The 10941-nt window shown below is 43.1% G+C and overlaps 1 protein-coding gene across 5 annotated transcripts in view; it reads left to right on the top strand.

The window, feature by feature from the left end:
* Positions 1–6682, top strand: part of Mapre2 (microtubule associated protein RP/EB family member 2) — a 148091-nt gene extending 141409 nt beyond the window's left edge. For all 5 annotated transcript variants that reach the window (XM_048363661.1, XM_048363660.1, XM_048363658.1 and 2 more), the window contains one exon: positions 6210–6682. In XM_048363661.1, the coding sequence (XP_048219618.1) occupies positions 6210–6284 (75 nt within the window). In that variant the 3' untranslated portion in view covers positions 6285–6682. The remainder of the gene's footprint in view (positions 1–6209) is intronic.
* The last annotated feature ends 4259 nt before the right edge of the window (positions 6683–10941 follow it).

A 10941-nucleotide genomic window follows, 5' to 3' on the forward strand; every position in this document is an offset into this window, starting at 1 on the left:
ATGACCATATTCGGCTTTTGGGAGGTACTTTTATGGTTGTGGTTTAGGGGAGGGGTGCTTGGGATGGAACCTAGAGCCTTGTGCGTGCTAAGAATATGCTTACCCTCCAACTATGAGCCAACATTTAAATTCTACGAGGATAGTATTTATTGGGCATTTAGTATATTCTAGATAAAACATTCATGTTCAGTGAACATTTTGTTGGTGATGCTGGGATCAGAGCCTTACACTTACTTGCTAAGGAGGTATTCTACCGCTTAAGCTACTCTACCAGTCCTTTCTTGTATTGCTTATATTCATAATAGGGTATCATTTTACACCCAAACAGACTGGACTGTAATCCTTCCCATTGTCACTCGAATATCAGGTATGTGCCACCATACTTAGCTATTGTTTTCCCCTGTAGCACAGATACCAGCCCTTAGTTGAAATGGATTCTCATGAACTTCTATGCCTACACTGGCCTCAAATGGTGATTCCCCTAATCTACTCCTTCCAAGTAGGTGGGTAGCTTTGATCACCACATTCAGCTTGTACGTTGATTTCTCACCCTACGTGTATCCCTACACAGTGAATGCTGTTACTTTTCTGCATTTACAGATAAAAAATGACTTGTACAACAGTGCATAGTTAATAAGCTCCACCACTGTGAATTCAGCCCAGGTTTATTGACTTCAGACCCCAAATCTCCAGGACTTTGTTACCTCCCACCTAGTATTAGGTGCTATGGGGACAGGGAGAAATAAAGAATACCTGTAGATAGATGATTTGCTTGGAAGTTTTCAGTTGAATATGTTTTGTGTGAAGAAGTTAACACCAATCAAATGCCTACCTGGATTTTCCCCAGATCATTCCCACATTTTATTTTGTTGATTTATACCTTCACATGTCTTAGCATGGCCTCATCTCTCTTGGCATTCACCTGTTCAAGTCAGTATCTATGTTCTGGTCGCTAGTTGTTACATTTTCTAGAGCCACTTTTATTGTCACTTCTGGCACTGTGCTACTGTGCACCTTCACATCTTCCTTCCTCCTGGAAGATTGTGAGCCTCGTTTGTGGAGCAGTATCCCTGAAGCATAACCAGGCTCTGCACTGGGGAGGGAGTCATTGAGAGCTGCCAGCCTGCCTACCACCTCTGTTTCACAGTCTGGAAAGGCATTGATTTGGGGAACATGCTTTGTGGCTACAGTACCACACACACAGCCCTATCCCTACCTCTCTAAATCCTCCTTTTGTTCCATGGCACTCAACCCTTACACTGTGACCCTGTGTGCTGTTTTCAGGACATTTCCACACTGGATTGTGAGCCTGTACTTACATACAAGTCTCATTGTGCATGGGATCCAGGAAAAGAATATTGGTAGTTTGTTCATGCTGCTGTTGGTATGATTGTGTATACAAATCTGAGATGACAAATGTTTCTCTAGGCATCTGCCTTTCCCAGAACCCTCCTGGAGGTAGCAGAAGTACAAGTACTGGAGAATAAGAGGCTAGAGTTTCACCGGTGCAGTTCAGTTAAAGTACATGACATACTAGCTTGAGGTACTTGCTGAGAGGTCTCTTCCCCTAAGTCATATTGCTTTCATATGGTTATGGTTGGACTTGAACTCTCAGAGTCAAGCAATCCTAGAATATAATGTGTAGAAGATGTAAAAGTCCAGCTGGGAATCTGGAGTAAAGTTGACTTGCAGCTCGATTTCCAGGTATAGAAATTAATGTAAGTTTCCAGTTTGGATTGCCAGCTAATATGCAATGCATCTCTTTGTCACGGTCATTATTTTTTCCCTTAGGTATAACTTAGAGCCACAAGTGTCTTGGCATAATCATTGGCCACATGCTCCTGCTTATAAACAGTGGTTTGTTTCCTAATTGTTATGGAAGCCTCTGTAAAAATGACCTGAAGACTTTTTCTTCCCAGTGCTTTTTGGGTACAGATAGTGCTTCTGCACCCCTGTGGATGAAACACTGAGTACACAGAAAAACACACAACCTTTACCTCAGAAAAGCTCAGTCCCAAATGGGTGACAGCCAGAGACATGACTGGGAAATGTGTCCGATTATGACAAATGTTGATAACAGAGACAGAAATAAACGTGTAGAGTACATTGAAACTTCCTGGAGGAGCAAGCAAAGATGTCGCCATGAAGATGGCTTTTGTGTTGGATGTTGAAGGATGGATGGAATATGAGCAGTTACAGAGCTAAGATGGGGAGAGTGGTTTCCCTGGGAGAAAGCTGCATGAAGACAGGGGAGATGCTGATGTTGAATGGTGGGAAATGAGGCTGAGTGTCCCTATGTGTCTGGGAAGCAGGAACCATTGAGCTTCCTCCACCTTTTGACCCCACTTCCCTCCTACAGTAGCCAGATCCTTCTTCAATACTGTCTTGTAACTTGCTTCTCTTTCTGTTGATTACCATGAGAATAACGACATCCCTCACAGAGAGCTGTGATGGGTTGATATGGAAATACTAAAATTAACCAGTTGGTACTTCATTGCATCCATGCTCCAACAGCATAATTTTCCTTGGCCTGTTACTACATGTGGGTTTAATTTCTTCATTCTCACATTAGCTATGAAAAAAAGATTTTTTCCTGATAGCCTATAATGGCCTTGTGTGGGCTGGGAGCTCTTGGCTGTGATATGTAACATGTCAGAATCTCGGGTATGTTCTGCCAGACTTTCTGACTGCCTTATCTTGCACCCATGTATTAGCATCCCATTGATAACTATTTTTTCTTTAACTCAGTATTGCTCAGGTCTGCAGTTCCTAAAGATAGGTAACATCACTTGCATTTCCTGCTATCTGGGACTTCAGTTCACTGTGTAAGGCTGCTGTCCTGAGTGTCCTCCAGTGGAGGCCACAGAGCCCTAAGTAAGGGTAATAGACCCACCCCTTGTTCAACATGAGGAAGGGTCTTGTTTAGACTCAACAATTACTCGAATCTAGGTCTTTCAACTTCCAGTTCTGGGTTAACTTCATTATCCTATAGTTAACTCCCAGCTTGGATGAGATTCTCTGGGAAATGTAAAACAGATCCCCACTTCTGAGACTTCCCCTTCAGTCTAACATACACAAAAGCAGTTATGTAAGAAAAGCGTTTTTCACACCAGCTGAGGTTTGAGGGGCAACATGGAAGACATCACCCTATACTGAGTTGTTAGGGTAATGAGCAAAGCAACTCTGACCTGTTGGGGGCCTGGAACCTGGCTGCTGAAGAACTTGTGAAGCCATGCAGTAGCAATGCACCCAGAGCTACTTATACTGAGTACTGTGCCACGGAGAAGCAGAAAATGGGGACAAAGGCCTTGAAACTTATAGAGAATCTGTTCATGTCCAGGGGAGGGCAGAGGCTTCCTGGAGGAACTGTGCTTTCTTAATGGAGAGTGGCAGAAAACACTGGGAGCAGCTCAACACCATGTGTCTCCCATGAATGGTAATGCTTTCATTCCTCTAGACAGAGGGAAAGCACCTGCTTTCATGGAGGCCAGTGCCCATTCCTTGGCTAATACCACCCCAGAGTGAAATGCCCTCTTAGTTCTCATCGGGGTGTCACTGTCAGCTGAGTTGCTAGCTTCCTGAGCTAAGAGGAATGCCCTCACATATGCCAAGCAGTAAGCCAGACAGCTGGCAGAGGATGCTACCAAGAATACAATCTGAGTTGCCCAGAATCTAGAGAGCCAGAGACCAGAGAACATCTGAAGTAAGATGTAAGGGTCAGACAGACAGCAGGAGGTGGTCAGAGAGGTGGTCAGACCTTAACCTTTCAAGGTGGGACAGTCCTACGAGGTGGTAACATGGCATGGTCATGAGTATGAGGAGGTCACACCATTTCCAAATAATTGGCACATAATCAGTAAGGGACAGTGCTTGATTTGATCTCAGGTCTTTCAGACATGTCACTTTCTACTTTCAGATGTCACAGGGTTACTTTTTATTGTTATTTATACTTCTAGAGTATATGCTAAAGAGTTTTTCCACTAGAATCATAACCACAGCTTATACTTAAAATAGTTAATATATGCCAAAGATCCTTCTAGCTATTTTATTGGTTTTAACTCATTAATTTCTGTATTGATTCATCAGTCAATGAATCACACTGAAAAACCTTACTACATAGATACTCTTACTGTCCCTCATTTTACAGACAAAAACACCAAGGTATGGAGCAGTTGTATTACATGCCCAGACTCACAGCTTAAACGTACCGAAGCTGGGCAGGAAATGCGGCTTAGTGGTAGAATGCTTGCCTAGCATGCATGAAGCCCTGGGTTTGATTCCTCAGTACCACATAAACAGAAAAGGCCAGAAGTAGTACTGTGGCCCAAGAGGTAGAAAGCTACCCTTGAGCAAAAACAAGTCAGAGACAGTGCGTCCAAGCCCTAGGACTGGCCTGAATGAATGAATGAATGAATGAATGAATGAATGAATAAATAAATAAATAAATAAATAAATAAATAAATAACAAAGCTGGGACATGAACTCCAAAGTCCATGCATGCAGCCTTGACATACTACCGCTCAGGAAATACTCATCTTATGACCTTGACTAATAGTCTAGTCAGACTATTCATCCAATGTCATCCATTCTGAGTCCTCTGTGGATTCTTCCTCTCAACACATAATGTGTTGAATCTATAGAGGGGAAAAATATGGGACAGAGTTGAAGAAGGCCCTAGTCCTACCTTCAAGAACCTCAGAATCCAACATATAAAGCCAAGGGTTTCAGACAAGATTCCAAGTCAGTTTTATAATACAATAAGAGTAGGATGCTGCAGGAGGAGAGCAGGTGTGAGTCTGGATCATAACCTATCTCAATGAGACCTTGAGGTTTTCTGGGCTACAGGCACTAGGAACTTGTTAGGAAGGGGATAGGTTTAAGCATGTCAGGCGTCAGTGTGTCAGGTGAGATGGGATTTGAACCCTTCTCTGTGCCAGTTTACATGCTAGACTGCATCCCCAACCCTGTATTTTACAGGAGGGACAGTTGGGCTGCTGTTGATTAATCACATTTTCATTGGGTAGTAAGTTAATTTTGCCTCAATAGCTCAAAAATGAAAGAACTAGCTGAACACTAAAGACTCATGCCTGTACTCTTAGCTACTCAGGAGACTTGAGATCTTAGGATAATAGTTTGAAGCCAGCCTGGACAGAAAAATCTGCAGAGGTGAGGCTCAAGTGGTAGAGCACCAGTCTTGAACAACAACAACAACAAAAAAGCCAAGCAAGAGTAACAAAACACTGAGTTAAAGCTCCAGTACAGAGGAGGGAGGGAGGGAGGGACGGAGGGAGGGAGGGACGGAGGGAATGGAGAGGAAGGGAAAAAGAGAAGGAAGAGAGAAAGGAAAGGAGGAAGAAGGGCAGTAGGAAGGTAGGGAAGACAGGAAGGAAGGAAATGAGGGAAATGGGAGGAGGAGGAAGGCAAAAAAGAGAAGAAAAAGATAGAGAAAACTTGCAACTATAGATATAAACTGGGTTAAGCAAATAATAATTAGGGCATTTGGAACCAAATAGAGACACCACACCTACCTGGCTTAGAGTCAATGAGCAGACAATAACAAACTAGGGCCTGAAGCACCCTAAACAGATGTCCCAAAATCTTTGAGCCATGGCCTGAGTCCTGTGCTGAGAAGGCTCTCCTTCACAAGGACAGACCATGAAATATGGCTATGAGCCTTTCCCTCCAAAACTAACAAGTTGTTTCCCAGGTGTCTAAACCCACCTCAGATTGGTAGAGATTAAAAGAAAAACTGCTTTAGGCAGACATCATCAGACATGGATGAACGCAGCAGAGGAAATGTGAAACATATCAGAACCACATGGTGTGCTGTTCGTGTAGGGGAAGCCACCCAGCACGTGCAGCGGCCTAGACTGGTATGGAGGGCTCAGCTTTCTCATTTGTGGTTATCACAGTGCTGTGGAATCACTGTGTTTGGGCTGCATAGCCTTTTGCAGAGGACAGGCAAGTATGGAATATGTTCTATGAAGATATCCTTCCAAAACAATTGATAAAAAAGTTTGGTGCTTAATGTGTGAGCATTGGCCACTAGAAGGTAGGAAATCAATCATTGCATGGTAAGTCCTGACTAAACCTGATTCTGTCCACAGACTAGAGACACACATGCTACCCAGTGACTAAAAGCTGGGACACCCATAGGATCTCAGATACAGTCCAATTATTTCAGCTGAAACTTGTCCCTTGCCCCACAGGAGGGCCACACAGAAGAGGCAGAAGCAGAGGAGCAAGCCCATGACCAGCAGCCCCAGCAACAAGAAGAGTACTGAACTGTCTCAGCAGCTCTTGACACTAACATTGTGCATGGGAACTTTCTTCTGGAGAATTGGAACATGTGTGGCCTCAAGCTCAGCAAAACACCAGTTGTTCCCAATCTGCTGTTACCATCGCCGCACCATTGCATATGCCAGCCACTGCTCTTGGTTCCCACCTTCTTTGCCAAGATGCATTAGTAGGTGGCCATTTTGGTCACTTACCTGAGAAAGTGTAGTGTTACATACCTTCAACGTCACCACTTGGCTGCTTGAGATTGGTTCTGTTCTCTCCCTCCCCCCACCCCTGTCCACCTGTCCACCTGTTTCTTTCCAGAACAGCTCTTCCCTACCCCAACACCACTACCACTTCCACCCCTTTTTATCTTGGTGTGAAACAATGGTAATTTGATATATGGTATTTATATTGGCATTTCTCAACCCAGTGTCACTAGATGTCACATGCATTTGTGGTGCTTTGATGTTTGCAAGTTTTAACCTCTGATCATCAATTTGGTCAAATAATGAATTGGAACAAAGGGAAACAGAGACTTGATATGAAAGCCATAACGGTAGTGACTTGTGTCATGGGGGAAAACAAGAGTCATTTTCTCCCTCTCTTCACAACCAGAAAGGGAAAAAAATGGATTCAACAGTAGGACTTCAGGGCCCAGAAGTGTTTCATAGAACAGCATGTTAGACAGCCACACAGTATGTTGTTAGTTTCAAGACATTCACTCAAGGAAAACACCATCTCAGCTTTGCCCTTTCTCCTCATGCCCCTGCTCTTCCACCCCCATTCCCAGGTTCTCATGGTATTTTCTTTCTCAGGGTCCTCTTTGGTGGGCATCCTTGAACCCCAAGATGATGTCATCAGCTATCTGCAATCCAAAGGGAGTCTTGATAGGTGCAGGTCCTCCTGCCTCATCCCTCTTCTTCCTTGTGTGGTTTCTTCCCTCAGCCTACCATGCTCACTAGGGGATTCCTACTGAAGGATCCCATCAGGGCGTGCAGCCTGAGCTGCAGGGCTCTGCGCTGTGCTGCCCTCTGGTTGGAGGCAGGCAGTGAGGAGCTGATTCGTGGGAGCAAAATTCACAGAAGTTTGCAGTCTGGTGTTGACAGGGAGAACAGCACAGGAGCATCTATGCCTCCCAGGACCTCTGGATAAGGAATCTCCCCTCTTCCAACATAAGGGCCCACCTTGTCACTGACATTTGCTCAACCATGGCAACTCATAATAGAGGAAACGTCTATTAATGAGTTTAAAGCATTCCTTATAAATAATAGTTACACGTTTTTCTTAATCTTTTTCCAAATCTCTCCCTTTCCCTCCCCACCTTTTAACAGATGGTATCTCTTCCCAGATCATGCGTTTTTCTGGGTTTCCAACTTTACATTTACTTTCCCTCCGTATTCGACTTAGCAGGTGCAACAAAAACAGAAACAAATGTGTCCACCCCACTTTCCACCTAAGTGAAAAGCTTAAAAATAAATGTATGAAATATGCATCATAAAAGCTTTGAAATCTCTTTATTAATTGATGAAACAATCCTAAATTCTAGCAGTGAAGCTTGGCACCAAATGAAGTCTTTTTCCAAAATAAATCTTTTGCAGCAAAGTGGTATTGAGTTACATGTGGAAAAGATGGTTTGTGTATTTTGAGATTCTTACAACACACTGTGCAGACTTGGACAGATAGATGTTCCATGGGGTTTGACTTCCCTTTCTTCTCTCTCCTGCTCACTCTGCACTCCAGCGGCAGCTCATTTCTCTCAGGCTGAGAAGCCTAGCTCCCCGCAGTGACATCCTCCCACGCCTGGCCACAGGTAGTGGCTGTGCTATACGCAGCACCATGCTTAACAGTTTGTCACCCTGCTGAAGCTGTTGTACTCAACTTATTTTAAAATAGCTCTTGTAAAGAGGCGCAATAAATAACTCCCCACAGATACTTCAGTGGTTCCTGGGCCATTCTTCACCTGCCCTGGGCATCTCAGTAATGCCTGGTACCGGTAACTTGTAGTCACACTCCTGTCATGTGAATGCACAGGTGTGGGTATCAGGATCCTGTTTTCTTTGAAGCCACTTGAGATATATATATATATATATGTATGTATGTATGTATGTATATATATGTGTGTGTATGTATATATACACACACATATATGTATGCATACATATATATAATTTGCAAATGGGGCTGGGAATATGGCCTAGTGGCAAGAGTGCTTGCCTCCTACACATGAAGCTCTTGGTTCAATTCCCCAGCACCACATATATGGAAAACGGCCAGAAGGGGCGCTGTGGCTCAGGTGGCAGAGCGCTAGCCTTGAGCGGGAAGAGGCCAGGGATGGTGCTCAGGCCCTGAGTCCAAGGCCCAGGACTGGCCAAAAAAAAAAATTTTGCATTAAGACTCCTCGATGACTCTTGCTGAAACCACTCCATTCTCCAACTCCTCAGCTTTCTCAAATGGAGAAAGGCTGACCTGAAAAGAGCTTCCCCAGCCTCCACACTCCATTCTCCTTCCCAGTGGCTTGGAGGAGACTATTCACATAAAGAAGAGCTACACAGTTTTTCCTCCTATCCCATCCTAAACATCTCTTGTGGTGCTGCACCTCAGTTGATGTCATGGATGCATTGGAGTATCTTTAACAGCTGGGTTTCAGTGTCCATCTTCTTGGACTGTATCCTCTGCCTCTGTGTACCCACCACTCATCACCCATGGATGGTGGTAGGTACCCCATTGTTCTGGCATCCTGGTATTCAGAGCACACATTTTTTTCCATGCCTCATCTCCATTTATGTGCCACCATTCTGGGCAGAGAATGGGCACTGTCTTCCCTCTCAGGAAGTTGGGTTTCCCTTAGTGCCCCCTCACGCCTTCTGTTGGCTAGTTATAGCACTTCCCTTGCCACCGTCAGACTGGAAGTGATTGAAGCAGGGGGCAAAGAGAAAGTCCATGTTCATTCTGAGCAGAAAAGCAGGAACAAACAAAACACAAAAGATAAAACGTGTTGATCCGAGAGAAGTAAACTCCAGAAGGGAACCAAGAATTCCTCCCTTCCCTGGTGAGTATTTCCATTATTCCGTTAAGGTTTAATATGCATTCAGATTACTTTTACTAAATAGTACATCATAAAGCTTTTGTTATATATTAAAATGTAAACTGAAAGGAATGTAAACATATGTATTGTTAATTATAAATATAGATAAGTAATGGCATAATAGATGAAAGGGTCTTATTGAGATGTATCACATCCATTTCACATTACCCACCTCTTGTCGCATGGTAGAATAGTTTTTTGTCTCTGAATATGTGAATAACTTGACTTGCGTTGATCTTTTTACATATTTAATAAAAAAAAGTATATGTTAAAGTCTCTTTTGGATTTATCGATTCTTACTTTTTTTATGCCAAAACTTTCTCAGTGAATGTGAGGATATGATAGGAGGATTGCTCACACATCTACATTTTGTTATATTTGCACAGGAAAGGGAATGTCTTTGTATTTATTGATAACTGGTGTTTTAACAGGAATTACAGGTTTGGATTTGATAACAAATGTAACAGCTGTAATATCTATAGAATTACTTTAGGGGGGAGGGAAACCCTAGTAGTAAAGATAAAACATTCCCTTGGGAAACATTTTACTTGCAAGCAAATAAAATCACAGCCTTTGCAGGTTCAGCCCACTCCATCTGGACAAAACAAAGCTGGGAAAATGGAGACTGTGGAAGAAGCAGACAGATGCTTCTATAGAAAGCTGACTGAGTGGCAGAAGCCCTGAAATAAGCATGCTTTGTTTCTTGGGTTTAAATGGTGATTTGTTGACGTGCTCTATAAATGGGATATAAAACTTCCAGGCACTGGAATGGGTGAGAATTAATTAATTATGAAAACTGGCTCATATACCATCAGGGGACACTGTACAAGCAATGACTCCCTTGGTAGACTTGACCCTGCAGCCTGCCAGCAACTTGGGGGCCACAAACCTTTTTCAGCCTAAAAGGTGTCAGCTTTCAACTTTCTGTAAACTGCTTTCAAGCGCTACCTGGAGGCCAGTCATGTTTTATACTATCCTTTGGCAACTTTTCCAGGCAGTTGCCATTTGGTGCTTTTCTCTTAAAAAAAATGAGGAAAATAACTGGCGGCAAACCCACTACCACTCTTCATCTACATCCATTTCCTACAAGGTATGTCAGTGGCAGAGTCTGCACATCATTGCATAGGTCATAAAATTGCATGTTCAAAGCACATGTGTGTTTCTTATTTAATTCATTAACACTGGAGTAAACACTAGGCCTTACAAATAGACTTTAGCACTATAGGCAAAAGTACATATAATTCATCTCAATTAAAAAGAATGCATATGGGTATTAGCCTATCACCAATGGTTCAAATATGGTGAAATGGGGTTTGTGCCATTTGATTAAATCTAGGATTGTCTACAAATCAAATATTCTGCTACTGGAAGCTTGTCAGCTCAGATGATAGTAGTTTAGTTAATAGGATCCAACTCGATTTGAATTATAAAATGCCAGTTCTCTAACATGCAACTAAGGGTTGACTTCATATTCTTCCTTTTACCTATGAAAACACAATTACTAACCATGATCATGATGGCTGCCACAGCTAGTAAACATTACTGGCTCAGTTGCCAGTGCCAAGACAATGCTG

The sequence above is a fragment of the Perognathus longimembris genome, chromosome 15, assembly GCF_023159225.1.
Source record: "Perognathus longimembris pacificus isolate PPM17 chromosome 15, ASM2315922v1, whole genome shotgun sequence".
Taxonomy (NCBI): domain Eukaryota; kingdom Metazoa; phylum Chordata; class Mammalia; order Rodentia; family Heteromyidae; genus Perognathus; species Perognathus longimembris.